Source organism: Periophthalmus magnuspinnatus, chromosome 5 (assembly GCF_009829125.3).
Source record: "Periophthalmus magnuspinnatus isolate fPerMag1 chromosome 5, fPerMag1.2.pri, whole genome shotgun sequence".
Taxonomy (NCBI): Eukaryota; Metazoa; Chordata; class Actinopteri; order Gobiiformes; family Gobiidae; genus Periophthalmus; species Periophthalmus magnuspinnatus.
Window position 1 is genome coordinate 25,704,056 of NC_047130.1, and position 26,952 is coordinate 25,731,007.

The 26,952-nt window shown below is 38.3% G+C and overlaps 3 protein-coding genes and 1 pseudogene across 9 annotated transcripts; 2 read left to right on the forward strand and 2 right to left on the reverse strand.

Annotated features, from left to right (window-relative positions):
• Positions 1 to 2,339: 2,339 nt before the first annotated feature.
• Positions 2,340 to 7,964, reverse strand: patz1 (POZ/BTB and AT hook containing zinc finger 1). Of its 3 annotated transcripts, XM_033966417.2 has the most exons (6): positions 6,388 to 7,955; positions 6,163 to 6,226; positions 5,926 to 6,097; positions 5,487 to 5,630; positions 4,632 to 4,838; positions 3,020 to 3,950 (listed from the first exon to the last, which is right to left on the reverse strand). In XM_033966417.2, exons 1-6 carry the CDS (start codon positions 7,569 to 7,571, stop codon positions 3,484 to 3,486), a joined length of 2,238 nt encoding a protein of 745 aa, XP_033822308.1. In that variant the 5' UTR covers positions 7,572 to 7,955; the 3' UTR covers positions 3,020 to 3,483. The 3 variants fall into 3 exon arrangements, with proteins under 3 accessions (XP_033822307.1, XP_033822308.1, XP_055077856.1); XM_055221881.1 differs by lacking the exon at positions 4,632 to 4,838 and having other exon boundaries at positions 3,022 to 3,950; positions 6,388 to 7,954; XM_033966416.2 differs by lacking the exons at positions 4,632 to 4,838; positions 5,487 to 5,630 and having other exon boundaries at positions 2,340 to 3,950; positions 6,388 to 7,964.
• A 225-nt stretch (positions 7,965 to 8,189) lies between these two features.
• Positions 8,190 to 15,580, reverse strand: eif4enif1 (eukaryotic translation initiation factor 4E nuclear import factor 1). 5 transcript variants are annotated; one of them, XM_055221724.1, is made up of 19 exons: positions 15,235 to 15,580; positions 14,663 to 14,800; positions 14,507 to 14,580; positions 13,420 to 13,547; positions 13,056 to 13,330; positions 12,746 to 12,944; positions 12,520 to 12,677; positions 12,014 to 12,152; positions 11,786 to 11,893; positions 11,375 to 11,646; positions 11,019 to 11,093; positions 10,737 to 10,920; positions 10,590 to 10,672; positions 10,360 to 10,490; positions 10,215 to 10,284; positions 10,000 to 10,129; positions 9,617 to 9,928; positions 9,339 to 9,506; positions 8,190 to 9,203 (listed from the first exon to the last, which is right to left on the reverse strand). In XM_055221724.1, the coding sequence occupies exons 2-19, from the start codon at positions 14,747 to 14,749 to the stop codon at positions 9,022 to 9,024; spliced, it is 2,775 nt and encodes a 924-aa protein (XP_055077699.1). In that variant the 5' UTR covers positions 14,750 to 14,800; positions 15,235 to 15,580; the 3' UTR covers positions 8,190 to 9,021. The 5 variants fall into 5 exon arrangements, with proteins under 5 accessions (XP_055077699.1, XP_055077701.1, XP_033822020.1 ...); XM_055221726.1 differs by having other exon boundaries at positions 8,267 to 9,203; positions 12,520 to 12,623; XM_033966129.2 differs by having other exon boundaries at positions 8,275 to 9,203; positions 11,786 to 11,944.
• Positions 15,581 to 16,002: 422 nt separating this feature from the next.
• sfi1 (SFI1 centrin binding protein) lies at positions 16,003 to 26,952 on the forward strand. Its single transcript, XM_033967280.2, has 32 exons — positions 16,003 to 16,368; positions 16,435 to 16,506; positions 16,637 to 16,747; positions 17,786 to 17,880; positions 17,958 to 18,075; positions 18,613 to 18,715; positions 18,785 to 18,941; positions 19,030 to 19,191; positions 19,851 to 19,921; positions 19,992 to 20,084; positions 20,155 to 20,252; positions 20,347 to 20,413; positions 20,488 to 20,618; positions 20,678 to 20,759; positions 20,823 to 21,001; positions 21,071 to 21,146; positions 21,256 to 21,351; positions 21,425 to 21,501; positions 21,607 to 21,709; positions 21,777 to 21,873; positions 21,958 to 22,118; positions 22,182 to 22,256; positions 22,495 to 22,569; positions 23,193 to 23,369; positions 23,701 to 23,882; positions 23,950 to 24,021; positions 24,279 to 24,465; positions 24,539 to 24,626; positions 25,213 to 25,300; positions 25,382 to 25,481; positions 25,926 to 26,401; positions 26,873 to 26,952. The coding sequence occupies exons 1-31, from the start codon at positions 16,109 to 16,111 to the stop codon at positions 26,052 to 26,054; spliced, it is 3,582 nt and encodes a 1,193-aa protein (XP_033823171.2). The 5' UTR covers positions 16,003 to 16,108; the 3' UTR covers positions 26,055 to 26,401; positions 26,873 to 26,952.
• The window catches only part of LOC117371580 (dynein axonemal heavy chain 1-like), an 8,629-nt pseudogene continuing 8,023 nt past the window's right edge, over positions 26,347 to 26,952 (forward strand).

Consider the following 26,952-nt stretch of genomic DNA (forward strand, 5'->3'; position numbering starts at 1 on the left):
CTTCAAAGTATTTGTATAGTCAATTTTATGTATAAAAATATCCAGATATACAAATTATACTGTACAGCTGTAATAATTGGCTTTGTTTTCTGTAATGCTATGGCCAAATGTAATGTGACTTGAAGTAAAACAATTTTTTTTACACGAATCATCTAAGTTCAAAGTTCATCTAAGTTGTTTTTGAGATGCAAAACACAATACTGTATGCAACATAATGTAACATATTTGGTGGAGGAACCATTCCCTGCTGTTCTAAATGTTACACGGTATGATGCCACCTTGCATTTATTTAATTACTGAATTACTAAATACCCTGAAGCACATGCATTCTTACAGTGAGAGAATGGGTATCCACAAATCTGACATTTAACCAGCTTCTTTCCTTGGGCATAGACAAGTTAAATGCCATACAGTGAACCAGTAAATAATATCTCCAGAGTTAAAAAAAAAAAAAAAATGTATAAAAAAAAGAAACAAACTTAATTTTGCAAGTTTATGCAATTTGCATTTTATTTTACACTCATCTCTGTATCAACAATAGAGATGAGGCTCAATAACAGTATACAAAAACAAATATTTATAGAAAAGTATGTCCATATTGAAACATGTCCAAAGACGTAACAAAACATGTCACTTGCACGCTTCCAGAGCAGTCTTGTCAAATATGAGGATAAAATACTGTCTCAACATATCGTACATCTTCTGTGAGTTCTTTGATACAAATGTGTCTAGGTCAGTCACTGTACAGTTTTAGAAAAAGAGGACCATTTTTAATCCACTGCTGTGCACAATCAGTATTTAGAAGGCACTTTGCAACAGACCAAAAGCAGAAAGGTTCACTTAAATAATGAATGAAATAGTTTATATAATAGACAATCTGACAGTAGAATTGATGGCATGGGGTTAAAGTTAACAAGGCGTTTCCACTATCCCTCACAAATGAAATGAGTTCAAAACCCAATTAAAATTTAGAAAGTAGTGCAGAATGAATGGACAAAACAATATGGGATATGCCAAATACAAGCATTTGCAGAATAATAACCAGTGATTGAAAAACAAACTAAACCAATCATTTAACATGCAGAAGAAATTCATTGAGTGCATTGATCTGGCCATAACTTAATATATTCAGACACAACATGTGAGAAAACAAAATATGTACAGGAGCTCTATGGACACATATTGAACATGGTTAGTTCAGGGATAAAAAATTCATATTTAAGATGTGTATATAAAAATTGTATATACACTTGTTACAATCACAATATAATCATAAATAAAAGAAAAGAATGAAAGGAAAATGCACTGATGTCTACAACACACATTTACACTCTTTTTACAGAGCCATCACACATACTAAAGGCTTTTACCAGCTTCCATATAAACCCAAAGTAAAAACGTTTTCTGGCAGGAAGTCGTTTAACTGTTACCATGACAAACTAGAATTTTAATTTTTCATTTTTTTTAATTCTACTATATGACCAGTTGACTATCAGATACCTTAGCCCTTTACACACCTCACAAATGCAACTTAAGATGGTTGATTTAGAATGCTTGCCCCTTTTGAGCCAGTGTTGGTTTCAAGTCATAAAAACATTGCACACCACATGATTTGTAGCTAAAGACAGTCTGAAAAGGTGCATAAGAAATAAAGTTGTTTAAAAATCAGATCCCATAAAGGAAAACACAAACACACATTAATATAGAGGAAAAAAAAAGCAAATTTAAATGTGTGTAGGCATAACCTACACAACTAAATCGAAGATAAATTAATAAAATGTGCATGTCTAAAAATTTTGCCTTGGTCCCCGTTTATTGTTGACATGTTAAAAAGTAAAGTCACAACAGCTTCATGGCATGTTTCAAGATAAAATAAAAGAAATAATTCCTAAAGCTCATAAAGTTTAAGTGGTTAGGTATTCTTTGGTGGCTGGAAGCCAATATTTGCAAGAAAAAAACGCAAGCGGCATTGAACAACCCTCAGAAGCTGCACTTCGTATTTTGCAGACCCGGCACTCATGAAGGATGGCACAGCCATGTCACTTGTCTTTCTGTTGTTGTGCCTTCACTGAGTAATTGTCACTACACAAACAAAAACCAATACACGCGCTAAATGCGCTTAATCACTATGGTAACACCATGCAAAATCTGACTTTGACCCAGGTCTTTTTTTTAACCAAGATTTCACGTACTTCAATGAAAATAACAAATTGTTTTAATACTTTAAAATGTAAGAATATTGGGAAACTTTGCCATTAGAATAACATTGGCACTTTCCATGTGTTACCATGGGAACACTTAAAAATACAACATGGTTTTCACTGACTTTTTGACTGGGATGACCAAATAGACTTTTGTGTAAAATCTCATATTTCATAACACATTTTCAGCCCTCCATACAAATGTATTTGTTACTCTGTAGAGGGTGCTATCACCACATTTTTTTTCTTTCACAATGAGTAACACACAAAATTTTGTCTAAATTTCAGAACAAGTTTAGGAGGGGTCAAATTGCTGGGCAAACAAACAGAAGAACAAGAGTAAATCAATAAAAAATCTTTTTTTTTTTTTTTTAGCAAAAATAAAACAATGCATCCGTTGCCACGGCAATAGCATTTATGTTTTTTGAAAGCTCTCAACATTCCCCACGTCACCGTCGGGTCAACTGTGAATATCGAGCATGCATTCACCATCTTGTCAGAGTTGCATACTGACCTCCTATTGTCCTCCTATTGTCGCCCATGCACTCACCGATGCGAAACCAACGGGCACTACGCCCTGTAGGGGCTCAGGGAAAACAAAACATTTTTAACATATGAAGAGTGCCTTTTTTTTTTTTTTGTTTGTTTCAACAAATTCAATTTTGGCAAAAACTGCACAGTAGATTATGACACCTATTATTAGTCAAATAAATTCACCTGGAATTCACAAACTCAAGTGTGTCTATACTCAATTATTTTTCTAATAAAGCCTAAAATATGAATTATATGTTGCACACAATAACTGCTGTGGATGTCATTCGCGTAATATCGGCTGATTCAGTTATATATTAATAAAGACCACCACACAAAAGGAAACATGCCATGAGACTATTATAAATAAAGCTCACAGTTTCTAAAAAGAAAAATATTTTCAAGCATGAACCCAAAATGGAGCCCTTTAAATGCTCTGGGTACAAAGTGAATAAATCAGATAATTCAGCTGGGCACTTTTACTTCAGCTGGAAAGCACACAGTCAAGTCAAGCCCATATGTTTTATATGCAAATGATTAACAAAACAAAGTCTTCATGTTGCCTTTTAAAAGAAAATTACATAATTTACATTACATGAACAGGTTATAAAATATATATTTTGTGGCAGTCTCAAAGTTGTCAAGTGAAAGCAGCTGTAGACACGCAAAAGAAGTGTAAGGTAGTCCCAAATACAAAGTTTTCTGTGAAGCATTGCTCTATAAATAAAGAAGCTACAAAATGTGAGCTGTGTCACTTGCCTCCAAAGTCAAGCCCGCTCTGACCTGCGTCTGCGTCCACCAGAGAAGAGGCAAATGCAGACTGCACAATCTGAAAGCCAAAGGACTCGAGCAGAGACATGTTCTGCTGAGGGGAGAAGGGAGAGGACAAGGCAGGAGCTAGGTCACCCAGGCCAGACCCTGCCTGGGCCTTCTGTTTGTGGACTCTGTGCTGGTGCTTGTTGAGGTAGGACTTGGTGCGGAAGGCTTGGCCGCAGATGTTGCAGATAAATTTCTTCTCAGGTTCGGTCTTTGCTTTGGGCTCAGGAGAGCCCAAGGTCCCTGCAGAGGTGCCATTGCAGACTAATGTAGGCATTTCGATGTCTGGCACATCAGACTTGTGTGGAGATTTCAGTTCATCTCCATTTGAAAGTTCTCCAAATGAAGGGTCTGATTCCTCAGACTCCAGATGTGGGCATTTGTCTGTGTTTTCTTGTCCATCTGGAAAACAGAAGGATGGGATAGATGGGCAAAAGAGACCAGTAATTAAAGAAATTGGGTCACAATAAAGAAAAAAAAAACAACAACTTTTATTTTAATTAAGTAAACATTGAAACACTTAAATTTACACAAAAACACATCCTGTTATATAATACAATTTCACTGTATAGATATGAATAATTTAAAAGGCACTGTACCTATTTTATACTGTCTTAAAAAGTGACAGAACTACCTCATTTTAAATGGTATGCAATGGCCCAAAGTTATTCCTCACTTACCTTATGCTTTCAGAGCATAATAATTATTCACAGTGGAAGTTGTGATAAGCTCCAAGAAATTTGCAGAGTGGTGTTTTGCCATCACAACAACGCTAACAACAACTAGCATGCTAACTGCACACTTCTTGATGCTCGGACAATAACGCACTTTATAATTGGACGTAGACAGTACACAGCAGATTTATCATTTATTCTGACTTCAAGTGCTGCATATACAATATGTCTGTATTGAAGACAGCTTTTGCACAAATACATGGAAAAAAATAGGGTACAAGCACTTTAAGATAAAGAGTTTGAATTTTTAAAAAGCACCAATGCAAAGGCTCCAAAAAGTTCCTACACAGTACCATGCTCCTCCAGCACTCAGCCTGATCCCACCCACCTCTGGCTGCACAGTACTGACCTGCGGCAGAGCCATGGACTGGGAAGCCAGGCAGCCCAGAACGACACTCCCAGAAATATGGAGCCCCACCTGGCTTCCCCATGAGCAACTCAGGCTGCGAGCCCACAGGAGGGCCAGACTGCGGAAGCAGAGTGTGTCCAGAAAGGCCGTGGAAGCGCCCCTCTGCCTCAGATGAGGTTAGCTGAAGCTGCCGACTGGTGCACAGATCTACACCAGCCCAGGACAGGGTATGGGAAGGACAAACAAAAGGCCAGCAAAACCAAATAATTACCATCAAAAGATGACACTGTGACCATCGTCTGATGAACACTTTACCTTAAACTATAAATATATCTGACAAGTGCACAGGTGTCAGATCATACATCTACACATATCACATATTAGGACAATCATGCATCAAATGCAAGTGCCAAGCTCAATCTAAGCAGCCATGCTCTACACGTCAACTATACAAATTACAAAGCAAAAATGACTCCGCATGACAAAACATGGAGCATGAAAACTTTCTGAAGAACCTTACACCCGGGTGATAGTTAACCTGAATAAAACCTGAATATACAAAAAGGTAAATATAGTATTCTGACAGGTAAAACAAAGATAACTCTTGCACATTATGCACTATGAATATGATAAAGAAGTTCAAGCAAAATATCAAGATGTGTCTTAAGGCAAACACATAGGGGATGACACAAAAGATGAGTTGTACAGCCACCATTTGAGTAAAGGCTCAGCATTAGCAGAAGCAGATGTTTGCCGTGTATTAAACAAAAATGCAAAAGCACGTTTCTCCAAAAAGCAACAGAGCAAAGGAAAGCCAAAACGCTGTGTGTCTGGGATGGGCGGACGGCTGCTTGCCTTCCACTGAGCACTGGCGTCCCATGTGGTAAGGGGTGCCATGGGGCATCTGCGGCTCTGCTCTGGGGTCAGGGAAAGAGGGGAGCAGTGGGGTACCATGGTGTGTCTTTATATGCACTTTAAGGTAAGAGGCAGTGGAGAAACCTGAGACCAGAAAAGCAAAACATGGCAAAAAAAAAAACAAAAAACGACAACACATGGGCAGATATTGACAAACTTTCAGCATTGTCTTTTTTTAAGAGAGAAGCCTTTAAAACATAATCTCAATATCTCAAAAAATACTTGATTGTGGCATAATGACTTTAACTGGATTATATCATAGAGTTAATAACCTTATGATAAAAATGACAGTAAAATAAATTTCCATCAAATGAGAGGTTTATAATGCAGAATATTGAAGCTAGGCCCAACACCATATTTACGGTAACCAGACAATTACCTTTGTTACAAATGCTGCAGAAGTTATGAGGTCCTTCACTGTGTTTTTTGAGGTGGTCCGTCATGTAGGCAGCTCGAAGAAACTTTCCACAAACCTTACAGGGAATTTTATCTTCATGGCATACAAGGTGTGAGCGAAGGCGATCTCTTGTTGCAAAAGAGGCATTACAAATCTAAAACAGACAAAATATCTAATATTAGGTCAAGATAATCCATGTAAAGCATGATTTGAGGTTACCTGGCACTTGTGAGGTCTCTCTGTTGTGTGAACCTGTTTTATGTGTCCATTTAGATGATCTGGTCTGAACATAAACAGTAAAAAAAATGATTAAAGCAAATAGAAAAAGTCTAACGTTACACATTGGAATTCAAGTTTGGCTCTATGCTTAATGTGAATCGACGATTCCAAGCTGCACTGACAGCTGTGGAAGGTGTATAAAATCTCTGAAATAAATATACTCACCTTGAAAAGCCTTTACCACAGCTTTGGCACACGTACGGCTTGCCCACAGAGCCGTCGTGTGAGCGCACATGATAGGACATCCGGTCCTTGCGCTTGAACCGGAGTCCACAAACATGGCAAGCGTACGGTTTCTCCCCAGAGTGTGAGAGTTTGTGCCTGTTCAGGTGATATACGTCCCGGAACACTTTGCCACAAATGTCACAGCCCACATGCCGCCGGGTCCGCTCTCGCTTACGGCTGTTGTCCAGCGCCAGGGCTCCGTGCAACTGCACCCCGTTCTCCACCAGACTGAGGCCGCCTGGGGCTGCGAGACTGGTGACACTTCCACTGGACGCCCCATGCTGGGCCTCGTGATTTTTTAAGCGTGAAGCCTCTGTGAAAGCTTTACCACAAGTCCTGCAAGGAAACAGACCGATGTCTTTCTGTTGATCCAAATGTACAGTGTCCACTCCGGGTTTCTTCGGGCTGCTCTTATTCCGCTTGGAGCTTGGGGCACCATTGTCATGATGGAGCATGGCCCCTGCTATCTCCATGGTGGGGGAGAGCCCATCTACAGGCTGTAAAGTGGGCATGATCGGCTCTCCGGGGTCCTCCAGTAGTACAGCAGCAGAGGTTTCGCTGCCATCCAGGTCAGTTGGCGTTTGTCCGTTCACGAGATGCATTCCCATCCCGTTGATCAGATCCTGCGGAGTCACACACAAGCTCAGCGCCGGGGGCTCTGTATGAATTTGGAACAGACTGGCATCGCTTCCCCGTAACGTGGGCACGAGGATCTGCACATTGGACTGTTTGATCACCTCCTGACAGATCTCAATGACAGACCGCATGAGCAGAAACTTGGCAGCTGTCATCAACTCAGGGAAGCACTCCAGACGTACAACTATTCTTGAGGTGTACGCAAAGTCCAAAATGTCTTTAAAGACTTTTGGGCTTATTGTGTGCATCTCCAATTCCTTGGCGTCGCCTTCCGACTGGCGGCTAAAGACCGATTCGAAGTACTCGCTGCAAGCCGCCAGCACAGCTTTATGAGCCGGGAAGCTCTCCTCACCGACGCGAAGGACCACATCGCAGAACCTGCCTCCATCTTTCCTCTGTGCGTTCAGGTTGTGTAGCATCTCCGTGCTGTGCTTGCTCACCTGATAGGTGTACGAAGAGGTCCAAGACGGCTCAGCTACCTTCTCCATGCCGGATTCATCCAATATTTATGGTTGTTTGGCGACAGGAGCTGAATGAAGAATTATGTTTAACAAACGATTTGGATTAAATGCTTTCTTGAGGCTAAAAATCCCAAATCCACCTCTCCTCTCGCAGTTTTAGCATCGTTAGCAGTAGCACCAGGGAAAAATGGCAGCCCCCCAGCTTCCTGTCAACTTTAACCCTGGTTTCTTCGGGGGTGGGGGTCGCTCTTGTTGTGTACAGCTGTCCATGCTCTGCGCGTAACAATCTTTACATATTAACGCGTTTCTTCCCATCTTTATGTACATATAGAGTAGCTGTGACAAATACCTCAAGGGTATTTCAAGACTGCAAAACCAAATTTCTAACAGAGCTCTTCCTGTCTGGTTTGTTTGTCAAACCCCTCCCCCCATGCTGCCGCCCCCTCCCCTCCAAAAAAGGGCTGTGTGGTAGGAAGGCCCACACATGGCATGATCACACAGGGTTAAGACGGGCTATTTTGCATTACTGGAGAAAATTACAAAAGAAAAGTTTTATCTTTTGCATTAAAATACACAGCATTACTGTAATAAAGGGTAGATCTAATTAGATTTTTTTCCCCAATCAAGGTTATCACTACAACTTTTAAACAGCCACTAAACCTGTGGTTGTGTCATTCATCTTGAGTACAAGCAGTGAGTCTGCACATTCAAAACAAAGCAATACTTCGTTATTACTCAGTTTATTTATCAGTTCTATTTTGTGCTTTTTTAAAAATAAATAGCACAGAACAAACTGACTCCCAACCAGCCTTTATGAGCATGGCTCCTCTTGTCAGTGAAGGGCTGAATGGGAGACAATTTACAGAAAACAAAAATAAAGGCACAACCAGCAGTCACTGCTTCCTCTGGAGTCCACTTGAAGCTCCAGCTCAGTCACATCATCAGAAAAGCCCACCAGCCATGCCATAACGGTAGATTATACTCAAGTGACTAGACAATTCAGCACTTCTTTAACAGTGGGCCTCTTAGCAGCTTGGGGGAATCACTAGTTGGAAACTGAAAGCTAGAATTTTGTCTCTCCAATTAAGCTGTACTGCTATATACTTACAGATTTCCCACTCCTCAAAAAAAAAAACAAAAAAACAAAAAAAAAAAACAAAAAAAAAAAAAACAACCCAACAAAAAAAAAACCCAAAACTATATACAAGGAGAATAAGCTTTCCCTTACTATGTACAATTGGGCTTATGCACATTATTTACTTCAAGATTTTTCATGTAATGTCTCATACAAAAGAAAATGCATCACTCGGCTGGAAAACAAATGACTCTTCTTCCCTTCTCTGAAAATAAGCCTCTTAAAAAGCAGTGACAATAAGATTGAAAACAAAGCATCCAGGTCTGTGCACTCTTTGAAAGTAAAGTTCACATTTTTCCAGAAACGAGATGACGTTGGGGTGGTTCAGCAGTGTGTACTGGGTCATGGTCGAAACTCCAACTCATCAACACTTATGACTTTGGCTGGCATGGATGGCAGCGGCTGCTCAAGCACGTCTGATCCAAACCACTTTGCAAGGCCTAAGGGTGGACTGCCTCCATGTCGCTGTGAGCTGCTGGTCCGGTGGGGTCCCTGATTTTGAGACTGAGGTCCACCAGGATGCACTGAAACATAAGAGAGATGACATAATTCTTAAAAAAAACAAAAACAATGACCATAAAGCTCACTTTAATAAAAAAAAAAAAAAAAAAAACAACTAAAAATAAATAAATGTAACCAGGTAAAACATGACTACTGACTTTGTCTTTGCTGTTGAAGTGGCTGCATTGCAGCAAATTGCATCTGAGCATTAGGTCTGGGAGGTAGCAGTGGGTGACCTGCTGCATTAAGAGGATACAGTGGTGGACCAAGCAGGGCAGGAGGCAAGCCTTGAAGTTGTGCTAGATCCATGTGAGGTGGAATTATACCTTGAAAATAACAAAATTAAATTGAAAACATTCTTGTATAGCGTAAAGTAGATGACTTTATTATGCTTCAATAACCACAGAATAACAATATTTCAAAAAGCAAGACAAACCTGCTTGCATAAGAGCTGGACCAAGTTGCTGAGGTTGGATGCCCTGAGCCAGCATTCGCTGAACCACATTTGGGTGGAGTTGTGCAGGGGGGCGGACCATGGGCACATGAGGGATCAAAGGGACTGGGTAGACGGGTCGAGGGAAGGATGTAGTGGGACCTGGAGGACCCACATTGGGCAAGTGGTGTCCACTTGACCTGAGCCGGTCCTGGTCCTTACTCGATTGTGAGGATTGTGGGGCAAAGCCAGCCTTCCCAGACAAAGGGTGTGCCCCATCTGCTGTTTCTGGATACGAGTTTGACACACCATTATCTAAAAACAATAATGCAACTCCAATTATTCTATCTTTTAAATTTTACATTATTGCAGAATATGCTCTTTACCAGTTTGGGAATGCGTAGCAGTGGATGGATCATCTTTACTTTCGGACCGACTTCCTGGATCTTCTCTGCTTTTATCTTTTGTTGCATACATTTTCCGTATCACAGACGTGGGAGTAAAAGATGGAGACAACTGCAGATTTGGAAATGGTTAACATGTAATGTGTAAACTGCATAGAAATAAAACTCCAGGACAGGCCCAAAATTTTTTGGCTCACCATGCTTGTGACAGCATTGTTGGGAGAGTTCCTTCCTGCAGGCTGAGGGCCAGGGGAACGGTTTATGCGCCTAGAGCAAACACATTCTAGTTCATAAGAATCTACTCTGAACAGCATCTTTAGCCTTTGTCTGACTGGTACTTACCGGATTCTATAAGACCTGTCCTGTGGAGCCTTGAAGCCAGACTGGAATGAGTGGTGGGTGTGAAGGGCAAGGTCCTGCTGGAACGCAAGTGCATCCAAGTCTGCCTTGTTCACAGGCAAGGATTGCCTCATCTAGAAAATGTCATAAATAAGAGCACTTATAATTTGCGTTTACAATCATTATGATTTGTTTTAATTATCAGAACTGCATCTTAAGAAAATGAAATTAACCTGTTGAGCAGACTCTGGGCTGATTGCTCTGTGCATTTCAGCAAACTGTTCAGGCAGTATGGGCTGAGAACCAACTGGAAAGCCTAGCAGGAAAGAAAAATAGCATTCACAAATGCCACCAATACACACACAAAATGTGATGCATACCTCCTGAAGTTTGCATTCGGCTATTGAAGTAATCCGGTGAGGCAGCTCTATGTGGAAAGAGGGGAGGAGAAGGATTCTTGTGCAGGAGTCCTTGTAGGAGAGCAGAGGAGGGCGGTCCCTCAGAGGGACCCAGGAGATTACCGAGTAATGTGGGGGAGCTATTACAAGGACCTCCTAGGAGTTCCTATATAATGACATGGGTGAAGTACATGAGCCGTGTAACATTACAATCAACTAAACTTCAACATAATCTTGAAACAATAGGCCATTTAAAATGCTGACCTGGAAAATGTTTTTCTGCTGTTCTCCTGGCACTTGAGAGTCAGTCAAACTAACCATAGATTGTTCAGGTGTTTTCTGTAATGCCATCAAATCAGATGTAATAATTACTAAAAAGCTTAAGAGATCCTGCTAATAAAGCTAAAAGTGATGACATGAGAAAACAGGTAGACACCATGGAATAAACCAGACCATATTCATGTGCCTTGCGTGCATGGTAAAAAGGCAATGTGATCCAGTTACAGAAGTTTTGCTCAAACTTAATTCTTCTAAACAGTAAGTTGCAGGCAAACTCTTCAACCATATTCATGCCCACTGAACAACATTTAAATGTTTAAAAGGTATATAATGGTACTTACATTATTTGAGTTGGTTTTTGGGTGGACCGGAAGAGTTCCACTTGCCTTCATGCTGCTAACCAGCTTATTAAAAGCAGACATGTCTGTGTCCCGTGATCGTGGCCGTGACCCAGAGCCACCCGTTAGTGCCTCCTCCAAATGTTCAGCCATAAAAGGGGTCCCATTGCCTTGAGGTGGGGTTGGTACTTTTCGTGGTGGTGCTTCAGAGCCAATCTTCATCCCCTTCATCTCTCCCTCGACCTCTTCTAGCGACAACACCACTCCGGAGTGACCTGGCAAATATAATAGTGCTTGTCAATGAAACTAAAGTAATATACAAAAGTCACTTGTAAAATTTAGAACTACTAAAGACACTTCAGGGAACTAAAAGTAAATACTAAGCAATGTATCATCTGGTAAAATGTCACTTACTGCTTTCCTGAAGACGTGCCTTATTGACAGAGAGTGTTGAAAGCAGGGGCTTCAAATCAATTTTGGCTTTGTGCAGCATCTCCAGGATGTCAACCTTTTCTTTGCAATCTGATGGAATAGGTGTAAAGTACGGTGCAGGTCCATGGTTTGGGTCAAGCCCTGAAAAGTACAACAAAATGAAAGAAACTAAACCATAATTCAGAAATCCTGTATTAAATCCTGATTTACCCGCTAATCTTTCCAGTTCCTCATGAGGAGTGGACCGAAGGCTGCTGGAGCGGCTGCCTGAAGGACTCAAGTTACTTGAAAACCACTGACTGAAACGGCTCGCAGACACAGGGCCCTCCCCGAGAACATCTTCAATCATCTGCAAAGTAAATGCTTGTTAAGTGCTCATAGCATAAAATTCATGTTCAAACTCAGTCAAGTTGTGCCTAAAGTAGGTCCATCTTCAAATTATTAGAGGCTGGTGGTGACCATTTTAGAATATTTATTTTATTAGACAGCAAGTTTAAGCACTGTTAGAGGCAATTGGTAGCTTTATTTCAAAGAACAGACAGATGGGCATAAATTTTAGTCGATTCATTCCACATGAGTGCACCCCAAGTGACACCATCCAGAACACCAGCCCAAAGGGTTGAGCATATCTTAATCCGATCAATATACATTTATTTGTGAAATTAATACACACTGAATCAACTTCACCTACACGCTGACCAGATTTTAATACTTACAGATGCCAGTCCTGGCATCGTCTCCAAATTGAAGAACTCATTGAAGTCGAAGTCTCCCGCTGACTGTTCTGGCAGCACATCTGTGTGGGGAACCTCCTGGTCAGCTGTAGATTGTAAAACCACACTTGGCTCCTCAGCTTGCTCACCATTACATTCAACTGTTAACAACATTCTAATTTATGCCCAACTCTACTAATTGGTACATTTATACATATTATAACCTTACCTTCTTTGACTAGTTCTGTCTTTTTCTTTGATCTTCTGGACTTGCGTTTGTCATCTTCCAAAATTTTCTCATCAAACCCAATAAGCTCAATTGTCTCAGATTGGCTTGTAGGTCCCCCAGAAAACCATTCTGGTTCCTCTTCAGCATAAGAGTCATTCCTTCTTCGCTCACTAAACACGCGCTTGTCCCCAAAGTCTCTCTGTAAAAGGACAAGAATGAACCTTTTTTTTCTATCTTATGAAAGTATATTATTGCTTCTTTTGGCATACTGCACAACTCTGAACAATAAAATCTGAGGAATTAAACAAACCCTGAATCTCTTATCCTTAAAGTCTCTCTCTCGTTCCCGCTCCTTTTCCATACGGGGCTCCCGCTCAAATGCTCGAGCAGCAATTATGCGGCCACTACCGATTCTGCGAGCCCCTCCAAGACGAAGACTCTCATTCTCCTTATTTTCCAGGGGGCTGATTGGCCTTCTCATATGGGACAGGGGTGCAGCATTTCCTTGACATCCACCTCCAAAACTGCGTCGCTGAGGACTCAGAATCACATCCAGTTCATCTTCCTTTAACCGCTCTCGAGGATCTAAAGCCAAGTATAATGTTTTTGGATCATTACTGAAGATGAAATACAACACATTTATTGCAGGTTGTGTAATGTAAGATTTCAGTTACCTGGAATTCTTCGTTTTAGAGGAACTCTATCATCTCCATAATCCTTCTTAAAACCTTCGACTGGAGAGCTTCGCTCTGATGAGGGGTACAGTGAAGCATGCCACTTTTCAGGATCCCAGACGCCATCACTGTATCAACAGATGCCACAATTAAAGCAAATCTTGTTCCTAAGAAACAAGACATTCTCCAATACCTTTAAATTGTCCTTCACATGACACATTAATTTAAAAAATAAAACTAAAAAACACAACAATATAAATAAAATAAAACTGCCCAATTGGATTTAATAACGATGTTATTTTGTTTATGTAGGGGCTTACCAACCCAAAGGTCCTTTGGCAAGACACTAGTGGGTATGTGTCGTGCGTTACTGATTGGTAGCGGTTGGAGGGGCCAATGACACATCTAGGCCTCACTTCTGTCAGTCTACCCCCTGGACAACTGGGCATTTTCATACACATTTTAGCACATGTCACCAATTAAAAGGTCAGCAAAGAGTCAATAATCAATAGCTGTCAGGGGGTTTCATACATTGTCAACAAAACATTTTCTACAGACTTTTCCTCATTTCAGTATGTGTATTTTAGCAGAAATAACTCTTCCCTCTATAAATGTATAACAATGTTAATTTGTGAACTTGTGGGTCTTACCAACATTTAAAAAATATTGATATTTGAAAAATGATTGACTCAACAGGAAGACAAATATTAGCCATCTAGGTAGGTACCTAGGAGGTATCACCAAAGACCAAATAGTAAATCTAGGTTTTGTGGTTCTGATGAATACCATTCCTTGTCTATAAATAAGTTCCCTTAAGAAGTCATCTGGCATTTCCATTTTAAATAGACGTGGTTCAAATGATGAGGAAAAAAAAAAATCCATCCACAGGCTTAATGACCAATCGGAAAAAAAAAAAAAAAATGCTCAGCAAAATAACTGCATTGTTTTTTCCCCCCTCATTTAGTAAATGAGCCCATAATTTCAGCAGCAGAAACAATTAACACTGGGGGCTTGAACGGATCTGACATTGTTTTTGCTCAAGGGGGTCATCCATTCATATGCAGATTTAGTTGACAAGTAACTTTACCTGTCATATTTTTCAGAGAGGCATTCAGGTCTTTCATTGGAGATTGGCAATTCCTTGATTTCAAGCAATTCATCCTGCAACAAAAAGATGCAACTTTAGTAACAAGGTAAAAGTGAAATTATATACTAGGGTTGATAAAGTTGTTAGAATTGCCACCTTGGTGTATCTGAATGGAGCTGCTGGCTTGACTAGGTCCACAGCGGCGTCTCCATTCCTCTGCTCCACACAAGTCTCGCCGTCCATGGCTGAATTGTAAAACTAAACCGACAACTTTTGGCCCAACACCCAATAGTTCTGTGGGACAGCAACAAACATCTAATTTTACATTAGATCAAAGCTAGTGTTTAAAAATACATAATTAAGCGTAAGGTCGGGATAAGACGCCATAAACCTTTGATAGAACACTAATGGACAATTAAGAAGTTGATTGAAAACAGCCCAAGATCGTTGACAATTTAAATCAAGTTGGAGAAGCCATTAGTGAATAAAATGAACACGCACTTGTAAAGTGGGGAAACAACGACCAGGAACATGATAGTTAAGTCAACCAGAGAGGCTGCAGTTTTAAATATTTTAATTAATTGATCCGTATGCTAATGTTTAGCAATTAGCATTTATGCCAAGTTAGCATAACAATCTCCCGATGTTTACCATCCCTAAAATGGGTCATACTCATTAAAGGGCAAAATAATCAAGAAACATAGGTCAAACACACATTATCAACTTACCCAGCAGCAGGCCTGTGTGTCACAAGTTATGAATAATGACAGGTTCAGCTCTTGTTAGCCAGCTAGCTAACCTAGCACTAGAGCTAGCCAGCTAACTGCTGGATGGGATAATGCCCACCCAGCGAGTACCAAATATGAAGCCGGATGAGTTTTTACAGAAATTTTAGCAAACACGCACGAAACTTTGGTAACTTAACACAAGAACACAAGTCCAAAAACAAAATAATTCCCACGGGGACAGTGTAATCTTTGATAACGGTCTGGTCTTTCTCTAATTTCTAAGTCGTAGCAGAATTTTTCCTCTGATCACCGCTTTAAGAAGGTCCTGAGAAAGCTTACGCCGTGCCCGGCGCGCCTGTGTAGAATTTTTATAATCTGTCTGTGCATTTTACATTATATTTAATACGCGGCAGATAAAACACGTAATATTGAAGCGACTATTAGGCGACTATTATTGATACATCTGTAAACAGACAAACTCGTATAAAATACGGATTGGCTGTAAATCGAGGCGTAGCCCTAGCCCCTTTATTTCCCTTTAGGTAAGTTTAAATAATTTGTCACAACAAAATTACTCTACCTATCTCAACTAAAATTGCAATTCCCCGCCCTTGTGGACTGCCCTGGTCAATATTGCACAATGCCGCAATTTGAAAAGGACCCTCATTTTGTTTTGAGCATGGTTTTGACCCATCTATGGTTTTGACATTAAGTTTTTGTTGACGAATATACTCATACTGCTCAGAGCATTGTCGTCGTGAATTAATTTCACACTCCACAAGGTAAATCAAGTTTTAAGTGTACCTTGTGTCGTTGCCATTGACAACTTGTCACGTGATGAGGAAACGCGAACGCGCGCTGTTTAGTTCGATGTATGCGCGAAGTTAAGCAAAATGTGAGAGAATCCAACTTACATTTTGCTCAAATATTGATCGCTTGTGTACGTTTTGGGATACGAATAATCGGAACACTAACAATGCCCAACAACTACAAAAAAACAGAAGTGCGGAAACGCTATGGAACAGGTGCTACCAAATCTGCGTCAAAACAACATACCAGTCAAACCAAAAAAGTCCTTTACAGAGTGGGCTACAACTGGAACAAGGGTGGAAGACTAAAGGAGCTAAGAATAAGGTTGCTTACCTTTTAACTTTTGCACACTTAATTTCTATTATGCTTTACACGGTTATACTTTAACAGGCATCTGGCAAGGAAGTTTCTGAATATATGGATACAGAATACATTTGGACGAGTTCTTCCTCACCAAGCACAGTAAATCATTTATTTTGCCTATTATTTGGCCTATTTTATTGTATACTAGGACAAGGTCTCGAACTTTTTGTGTGGGTTGTCTTTAAATGTGTTACTTTAGTTTTACACAAATATTAATTTGATATTCCAGATCCCATTACAAGGGAGTGATTTTGAGGCGAACCTTTGAAGCATGGAAAGATGAGTGGTGGACATCAAGGAGGGAGTGGAGTTTGATGCTGCGTGCAGAGTGTCATCACAGGTCAGATACAGATTCAGACATTTTAGGATCCACTGTGTCTAATGGTGGGCATATAGTTGTGTTAATCATGCACACAACAAACCACAACTGTTATCTAACAGATACTGCAACCACAGCTTGTCTATGGCATTGGATCAAATACTAGAGGGTAGAGATCTCAAGACTAAATTATATGTTGTTAACCTTTTAAGACCTGAGCTCTTGCATGACATGCTTTATTATGGGCTGATTGGGACCTAATGACGTAAAAACAAAGAATTATCTTTTTAGATTATGTAGTTTCTTAGAAAAATAATGTAAAACGAATGTCTTCATATGTGGATGTTTTAATCATTTTGATAAAACATTTGAATAGTGATTTACAAAAACTATCTACTAAGTGCCTGAACACACAATTTGTCCTGAATGTAAAAACAAAATGAGAAACAACATGTGTCTCATGTGAAGTGCCGCTGACAGGAGCAGGCAGACATATGCCTTTACAAAACATTCTAAACTCTTAAAAAGATTCTAAATTGAACATTCTTGTATGCTGTTCTTCTTTTTCTAAAAATTTGCGTTGTCGCCTAGACAACTCAAAATGTGTTGTTCACATATGTGGATGCCACAAGGGCTTAATCATTTATAGAAATATACCATTTATACCAATTGTATAGGTACCAAAATTTTTTACTTTTTGATTGCTTCACCTCAAAATGAAAGTAGTTTCTTTAATGTTATGATAATAACGAGTTCTGATGTATTTCAGAGCTATTCAGGAAATATCCAATTTTATCCTATTTATTTATTTTTTAGTATCTATACCTGTTGAACTTAGTGTCTAGTTTCAATGCTGGTCTTACTATAGTTTCTGGATATCTGTTTTAATGCCTCTTGTTGAATAGAGGAGTAAACCTACAGAATTAAGGGCAAATAAACATAAATAAAGCAACTGTTGAACATAAATCTAAATAGTTTTAAGTTGGTGACACTTTTATGGATAAAGGTGTTAGAGTGAATTCTCTGTTAAGTTGTTCCATTGTACTGTTGCTACCCCAGGTACTTCCAGTATAACCAGATATTCAACGGATGGAAAGATTTTGTGATTTTACAGAGAGAGAAGAAGATTAAAATCCAAAATGCTCAATTATTTGGTAAAATATATGTCTTTATTGGTTGCATTCTGTTTCTTTGACTAAAAGGCCTTACATGCAGTTGTCTTTTTAACTAGCTGACAGACGGCGTTTGCTCCATGCATGGCAAAGCTGGGAGGATTATACAGAAATGAGGAGAATAAAGAAGCCAAACCTTGTCACGGCAGATAAGCTCTACAAACATTTAATAATGAAGTATGATCTATTTGTTGGTTTGCTGTAGAGGTGGAACTGAAAATTGTGCTTATAACATCACAGATGCATTCCGTGGAGGTATATTTGGCCAATAAAAGCACCTGTAATTGAATAAATGCAAGCTGGATAATGCCAGGGAAAGCAGTATCTCCTTGAAGATAAGGAGGTGGCGTACCCTCCATCAGAAAAGTTATATAGTGCACCTTTTATATATGGATTAGTTATGATTAATCAATTATTATTTAAATATTTCAGAGTAAAATAAATATATAGTGTATATTTAATGTGTCATTAAATATACACTATATACATATACAATCTTTTATCAAATTTTTTTTATCACTATATTTGAACAACATGGGCATGTCATATGGGAATTGTGTCTCATTCCACCCAGTTCTAGAGCATATTTTCAGACAAGGGTTTTCACAAACATATTCTTGTAATGCTCACTGTTTTGGGGATATGGCATGTTTTAGACTTGAATGAATATTGTAACATTTTGAAAAATTCTATGTATTGTTTTTGTCAATGTAGATCTCTTTGGAGTAAATGGACAACTAAACTGCAGTATATACAATACCTATATGTGATAGAAGAGGAAGCCCTCAAGCAGCAACGATTCGCAAGACAGCAGAAGGTTGTTACGTTAATTCATCAGATGATTTAAGGCAATTTTCATATTGAAACTGGCACTTTTGTCTTTAAGGTTTTGCTACATTGGAGAGCCTTGTACACAATTTCATGTCATAATAGACTGAATGAATTAAAGGCCTCACATCACAGCACCACCAGACTGAAGAGAAAAGCATTTAATCAATGGATAATTTTTGTTTCCTGCCGTCACACTAAACACACATTAAAAGGTGATCTTGAATATCTTGACTGTTTTCTAATGAATATTGCCCAAAATTATGTGGATATTCCATTACATTTATTTTTATAATCTTTTAGTCTTAGCTCAGAACACCAATCATCTCCAACTTGTGAGGGTGTGCTGGACTAAATGGTGTCAAGCGCTGTATGAGAAATGGAGTGAAGAGGTGCGTTTGGAGGCCGCTGGGCATTTGGCTGTCAGGATCTGTCAGCGCAGAGTCATCAACCGTTGGAAAGCATGTATCCTTTAACACGCATAATGACCTCCTATGTCACAAAATATTTAATGATCCTGGTCACTGTTGCTCATTACTCGTTTCATGATTAAAGGTGCACCATGCAACGTTTCTGGGGGAGGGTCCGTCACCTAGTTATCTCTATGAAGATGTTGGTGCTTTGCCAGGAATGTTTTCACAGCAAACATCCTTCCATCTTCTTCAGCTTTATTCAGGAGTGGGTTGTGGAGGCAGCAGGGAGGGCCAGACTTCCCATTCCACGCACACTTTTTCCAGCTTATCCAGGGGAATCACAAGGGGTTCCCAGGTTAGCCAAGAGACATCGTCCCTCCACAGCATTAAACATATCGATCCTATATGTATTATTACAGGATATTTTTTTATTGCCAAAATACCTTGAAATTATGCATACTTACTGCATGCGATATCATCTTCAGAAATCTGATCTGTAACCTGGACGTGTCTCCTGCTTGTCTCCGTGGAAATATAGATATTTAATGCCAAATTATGGGACATGCAAGGCAAAGCAATGCAGAAAAGAAAGTGGCAGACTCTCAACCAAAACACTGTGCACCTTTTAACAAATGTCACTAACACCATTATTGGATATCAGTACTACTGTGAAGTTGTCTCATTCTGCCATATTCTTTAGCTTATGACTAGATGTGAAGCTATGTCACAAAAAAGCTGAAAGTCGCCAGAAAGTACAAGAGCATTATCATCTTAACTTGCTGGTAAGAACCAAGAGGGCAAATATTCAGTCCAGTGTTATTCTACAAGGTATTTGTATTATTTTGTCTCCAGAGAACTGCTTTTGGTGATTTGTCTCGCAATGTTAAGTTAAATAAATCAAAACGACTTAACAACAATATGGCTGTCCAACATTACCATCAAACCGTAAGTGACAGTTATTAAACAAATTAAGATCAAACACCATACTATAAATGCTATTCTTTTTTTTTTTTAGATTTTGGGCACATATTGGAGACTTTGGCAGGAGCGTCTTGAGCAAGCAGAAGATAGGAGTTTTCAGCACCTCATTGAGAAGGCTCAAATCTTTTACAGGTGTTTTAATTTGTTTCTTTAATGCTTTATAATGTTAATACCATAAATAGATCATTATGTTTGATGTGCAATGTATTCATTTTTATACGAACAGAATCTCCTTGTCAAGGACTTGTTTCAGCTTCTGGAAAGAGAGATTGGCTGCATTAAGACATATGCAGGTATTGTTAACAGATCTTTTACAATGTTCCTCACTGTTAAAAAATGTAATTCATAATGTATTTATTTTTTGCAGACTTTGGCAAAGCATGCAGATAAGTTGTTTGCCGATCACATAGTTCCACATTGTTTTCAGTCATGGTTTAACTTCACTCACAAGGAAATGATCCAAAAGCAAAGAAAAGTCAAGGCTGAGCAATACAACAGGTAGCAACTAATGTTTTAAACAAATTGTATAATTTTTTATACAAAATGTCTTCTTGCAGACAGCGCCAGTACTCCTGGGTTTTTTACACCTGGTGGGGATTGTCCGAAAAACACAAAGAGCAGAACATGGCAGAACAAACGGTTTGTTGAACTATTTATAAATGCTGTGTCCTTGCATAGTCTAGAATATATACATCTTTTCAGGCAATATTTCATGAGGAACGAGGCCAAATTCAAAAAGCCTGGACCTTCTGGAGGAAACGAACGGAAATGAGGATCAAGGAACAAAATAAGCTGGACATTTCAAAACATCTGTACCAGCAAAGACTTCTGCAAAAGGCATTGACACAGTGGAAGGACTACTGCGCCGCGTTAAGATATTTGTGAGGAAAGATTTAAATATTAAAACCATTAAACATTTTGTAAAATAAAAAAACAATAATACATTCCAGGAGAAACCGAGAGCTCCAAGCATACCATCAAGGTGACATGTGCATCCTGAGATCAACTGTGAAAAAATGGAAAAAGGTTACGAATATATGGTGTAGAGTATATGTTATAAAACTGAAAATTACAAGACATAGTTGAGGTTATGGTTGTTGATTTTTTGTTTTGTTTTTTTAATGTCCAATATTAGTTTGTCCAGGTGCAAAAAGTCAAAAAACAAAAAGCGGAGGAAATGCAGGAGTACCATGAAATACAGCTTCTCAAACACTCCTTTACAGCATGGAAGGTCATTAAAAAATATCAGTACAATTATGAAGCATTTATACATTCAATATATTGAAGCAATTTTCATCTGTTAGAAGCACAACCTCCAGATGCACTTTATACATGCTCAAGCAGATGAACTTTACAAGCAGCAAACACTCAAGTCCCTCAGGTATTAACTAGCAATTTATTTTTAATCCATTTATCTTTTAATAATGACCTGCACAAAAGGTGTCTGCTTTTTATTTTATATTTTAATGTAATACATATTTTCCAGAAGAGTGATGGGAATGTGGCAGGAGAATGCAGCTGATTCTGCCACGTTTAAAGTCAAGAAGCAAATGTCTCGAAATCACCACCGACATGTGCTCCAACTTAAGGTTATAAATCTTTGTTCTCTCTTTACTATGCCATTTTTGAGAATTATACAATTTCTTTCCAATTTAGGTGTTCAGTGCTTGGAAAGAAACGACAGCACATGCAGTGGCCAAGCATCACCAACAGATGGCAGTATTAAGCAGTGCACAGAAATCCATCAATAAAGGTAATTATGCATTTACAATTAAATGTTATGAAATGTAGGGCATGAATCATAAAAGAATCAAAAATACATTTTGTTGTTGTTTAGGACGATTGCTGCATTTCTTCAAAAAATGGCACGTACGAACCAAAGATTCTCAAACTGAGCGACTCCACTTGCAAAGAGCCAAGTGGCACCATGACACCACTGTCCTCACTAAGGCCTTTAGATCTTGGGGAACTCACCATAACCATTATCAGAAATATAAGGTAGTAACTTGTATTTTTGTGTTTTTACTGATTGTTGTTGTTACTTCTTTTTTGTTCTTGTAGGTGATGAAACGACAAGCCAGTTTGTTGCTGAGATTGAAGATATGGCAGACCTTTTTTGATCTGTGGAAAATAAAGGTGTAATTTATTTACATTTATCTCACTATCTCAGATATCTGTGAATTTAACATTAACATGCCATTAAAATTCAAATATATTTATTTTGGCTTCTACCTTAGTTATCAACATGCATAATGCAATGTATTTAGTGATTAATACAGTGTTCGAAGTTTATTGTTTAGTTACTGGGGATAGATACTAAAAAGGGGTTTATAAATCAGACAAATACTTCACTTTGGTCTACTTAATGCTACAGCTGCAGCACAGACGGAGGGAGGTGAAGCAGACTGAGCATGCTCTCTGGCACTGGTCTCTCTCTCTTCAAGCCAAGGTAACAACACCACATTTTTCAGTCTCTGTCTGATTGGAAAGTTTGTAGATAAATCATGCTCAGGACTTACTAGTTAGTTGCTGGTGAAGTAAAGTGGTAGAGTGAATAAGGTAATGTAATCTGCAACTGAACTGCCGGGAAGATACTGGATGCACTATAAAATCTAATACAGGGTTTGATTATTTAGGGCAAACTACGGGGTAATTTAAAGTCTTCCAATGAGTGATCCTCTTTAGATTGTTTAGCTGCTTGATTATGAAAAAGAAAAATGGTGTCACGATTATTTTCCTCAAAGATGAAATAAAAGTAATTTCTTTATTTTCAGATGTTTACTTGTTGTAAATAAGTAAGGTCTTGTTTCCATTTAATTTTGGTGTATGACTTTGCTCCTGTTTTTTAGTTACAGAATGAGTACCTACATCATTCACACAAGAAGCAATTTATTTTTGTAATTGATCCAATTATTTTAATGAAGATAAAAATGTTATTAACTTCACACAGTCCCAGCTTGTTTTCTTCTTGACATTCTGCTAATTATAAATGAGTAAACTAGGAATGCATAACAATGGAAATATATAGCCCCATCTGGACTTTCCTAATTGTGTATCATGAATATGGTACAGGTGTTGAATGCATGGAGGCTGCATCTGGCTGAACAACGCAGGGAGCGAGAGGAAGTGGCCCAAGTTGCTCAGTTTTACAGAGACAAGCTGCTCCGAGAGGGCGTATCCTGTATACTGACATATGCAGCTCGAATGAATGACCTGACCAGCAGTCTGACACTACACACACGAGAGCAAGTAAAATACTGTCTCTAATCACCTTTTGCAAAATAAATGTTTATTTTAAATGACTTACAATGACTACCACAAAACTGAAAATATAATGATTTGACATTCCATGTTTTGATATTTGACCCTACATAAAATATGTAAAGGCTGTGGAAAAAGTTTTAAGCAATACTAAATCAGAATACTTGAACTCACCATAATTATGTTTAAATTCTTGAAGATTGTAGATTTTAGAGTAAAAGTAAAAAGAAAATATCTAAATAAAGTTAAAACAAAACATTTCACAGTGTTAAGTATTTTGTAATTGTATCTGATATTTTTATTATGATATTTATTTCAGCACACAAGACATGTACAGAGAGTGGTTCGGCACTGTGCTCTGAAATGGAAACAGAAAGCACTGAGTAAAAAAGAGAAAGATCCAGAGGTCAAAGCTGAACAGGTCAAAAAGAGTGTTTCATTCTTTCTGCCTGAAATCAAAGAAGACTCACAGGAGGAAGAAGATCACACACTCATGAAGATGTGGGTCTGTGTTTTATTGTAACACTATTTAAATCATAAAAATATCACAACAATTTGTTTCCTACAGGCTGCCTCAATGTCTGCCGCGGGACTCTAAGGAACTTCTTAAATCTCCACTGGGAGCTGTGCTATTGGAAAGGTACAGGACATATTGTGTCATTTTTGTGTACACACCATCAGGATACAGTTTAATGTAATCAGTATTAAAACAACATATAACTTACTAAAGATTGACTATTTCAGTTCAAGCTGTTTGGTAACTTAAATGAGTCAGTTGTCTGTTATTATGGATGATTGTAAAGAATGTTCATATATGCAACCATATCTAAACAAGGTACAGGAACATGTTTGCATAAAATATATCATTTTAATTATAGCATTTTTCTCTCCTCTTAGCACTAAATTGGATGCATCTGTTGCCAGTCTTGCAGTAGCTCCACAATCACAAAACCTTAGTAGTTTTGGTGCTGCTACTGTCCTTCGTCAGAGCCCTAATCATGAGACTGGATTTACCTCTGTTTCCGCTGAAGAATCAACACAAAACCAGGAGATTCTTCTACCTCCTTCAGCTTTCATGACAACAGTATGCTCATCTGGTTAACTAAGCTTGTAGACACAACAATACACGTTTGATTAATGACTTACTTTACTTTTAGATCACTCCTGAAGATCCTACTTTTGAACAATCCAGTGATCACTTGCTTCCTCCTACAAATGCTGCCAAGAATTCCAGAAGTGATATTGGTAAATATAAGTCATGCATAAAAGTGAACTATGTAACTTTTCTGGTCTGATCCTTGTCTCCTTGGAGCTGTTATGGATTTACCTGAATGTTCCACAGTATTTCATTTAACTTCTTTATCTTGAATTGATTCAATTACATGAGTTTTTAATGCAAAAAAGTTTTGCAGGTTTGCCTCTCCACGGGTCCTGACCTTTAACTTGTACTAGTTACCTACTTGTACTGTCTCCATTTAATTGAATGCCATACTGTGAAACATCCCAAGGTTGCAAGGTTTCTGCAGGTTGCAGACTCTTCAACAGAAAAGTTATATGGAGCATCTTTAACATTCTAACCTGTGTAGTTTAAATTGAAAACAGTATTCACTGCATAAGCTGAATATATTTTTCCTCCTCTAACAAACAGCATTATTATTATTATTATTATTATTATTATTATTATTATTATTATTATTATTATTATTATTATTATTATTATTATTATTATTATTATTATTATCATTATTATTGTTGTTGTTATTATTATTATTGTTATTATTACAGGCATTGTTGTTTTGTCTACGTCCAAATAAACATATTTATCTTGCAGTCATTGATCCAGTAGCAGAGCTAACAAATGAACTGTTGGTAATTAAACAAGATATGACAAGTTACCAACAGGAAAAAAAACAGCTAGGGTAAGATTTTACTTGTCTTTAATATAGAGCCTAATGTTAAAATATACAATATAATGATAAATATAACTATTGTGTGTTCAGGGGGTGGTGCAAGTTACGAGATGTGCTTCAGACATGGCTCCAGACCAGTGGACAGGATAATCACACTGAAAAAGATTCAGTTTGTCAAGAATTAGAAGAGGTGTGTTTTTTTATTATTATTCATAGAATGTACTGGAAATAGGATCAGTTATGTATGTAAATATTGGTTTTATTGCATGAATGTGTCATATTTCAATGAGTATGAAGTAACTTTTTGGTTGGGGATGGGCCACCTGCTTGTCACCATGGAAATGTTGCTTTGCCTGGAATGTTCCACAGTAGGCCATTAAGCATATCTATATCTATCTAGCATTTGTTCAATTGCATGTGTTTATATTGCTTAAAACTTTATAAATATTTATATTTAATGCACAATTTATATACATTAAATATAAATATCTTCATACGTCAGTGAATGTAGCTTACACTTTGTATATATCGTTGAGGTCTTTCGATTATGACACATAAATACAGAAATTTGTTTATGGAGCTGTCCTACTTCAGTCTTAGTTGTTTTATTCATTTTTCAAACCTATTTTCACAGTTGAAGAACAGTATTGACCAGCTCACTACAAAACTGTCCAAACAGAGGCCCAGAATACTGCAACATGTTGAATGGATTCACCATCTGCAGATCACCCTTCAGTCATCTTGCACCACCAACTCAAAATGATATTTGTTATAGACTTTTAAGGGACCTTTTTTAACAGTAAGAAGACATATCCCTTAATTCAACAGAGATTCTGTAGAAGAAAATATGTAAATTTAATAAAACTGCAAAGGTGGGCAGTCCTTGTGGCAGCTGCCGTTAAATACTTTCCATATGTGTGCAAAAAGTTACTTGGTCTTACGCAAGAGTGTCTCAATTTTCTTTGAACAAGTGCCTCGTGTAGCTCCAAACTGTGTGAAGTCTATGGTGAAGAGTTTTGGGACCTGTTTTTGCTCTGTGCTTGTCTGTAGCAGCAATGCAAGGATTCTACCCACTTTTGCTTTTGACCATCTTTCTTTCACACATCTATGGTAAGTGTTGTTGATTTTTTAAGTTATCTGATGTGTAAATGTTTTTTGTTTGTTTGGTTGTTTTGGGTTTTTTTTTTTTACACATTTTTGTTATGTAGTACGAAAAATAAAAGTGTGTAATGGATTTGTTTGGCTCTCATTGCAATAATTATAATGCATTAGTCTTTTTTTTTTTAATATTAGCTTTACAATTTCATTCATTTACTCTTCATAATGGATGGTGCTAAGCTGTTTTTGTAGCCATAGCTCTGGGATAGAGTTACAGAACCATGGCTGTCAGTCTGCGTCTATGACCCCTCTGATCACTACTAACCACTAACACACCACATTCATATTCAGGTGGGTATGGGGCATTTTTAGGGTATATTCTGCTTTAAGCCTGTAGTTTTGTTGTCTACCTACATACAAATTATTGAATATATTTTGTAATACTTGCAAAAACAAAATAAGTTTTCTGACTTTTTGTTTCAGCGAAGAAGATGCGTTGGTGCACAGTTTCAGAGCCCGAGCAGAGGAAGTGTGCGGAGCTGGCTAAAGCCCTGGTTGCTGTG

Bases quoted from the DNA above. Each gene is read 5' to 3' on its own strand.
- patz1 (XM_033966417.2), bottom strand. From the start codon at position 7,571: ATGGAGAAGGTAGCTGAGCCGTCTTGGACCTCTTCGTACACCTATCAG. The intron at 4,839-5,486 runs GCAAGCAGCCGT...GGGCTGGTGTAG, and splicing joins ACGCCAGTGCTCAGTGGAAG to ATCTGTGCACCAGTCGGCAG. The intron at 3,951-4,631 runs GTCAGTACTGTG...TCTGTTTTCCAG, and splicing joins AGTCCATGGCTCTGCCGCAG to ATGGACAAGAAAACACAGAC.
- eif4enif1 (XM_033966129.2), bottom strand. From the start codon at position 14,749: ATGGACGGCGAGACTTGTGTGGAGCAGAGGAATGGAGACGCCGCTGTG. The intron at 12,153-12,519 runs GTAAGTATTAAA...TTTACTTTGCAG, and splicing joins CGATGCCAGGACTGGCATCT to ATGATTGAAGATGTTCTCGG. The intron at 11,647-11,785 runs GTAAGTGACATT...TATATTTGCCAG, and splicing joins GGCACGTCTTCAGGAAAGCA to GTCACTCCGGAGTGGTGTTG.
- sfi1 (XM_033967280.2), top strand. From the start codon at position 16,109: ATGCGCGAAGTTAAGCAAAATGTGAGAGAATCCAACTTACATTTTGCT. The intron at 20,253-20,346 runs GTGTTTTAATTT...TTATACGAACAG, and splicing joins AAGGCTCAAATCTTTTACAG to AATCTCCTTGTCAAGGACTT. The intron at 22,257-22,494 runs GTGTAATTTATT...TTAATGCTACAG, and splicing joins TTGATCTGTGGAAAATAAAG to CTGCAGCACAGACGGAGGGA.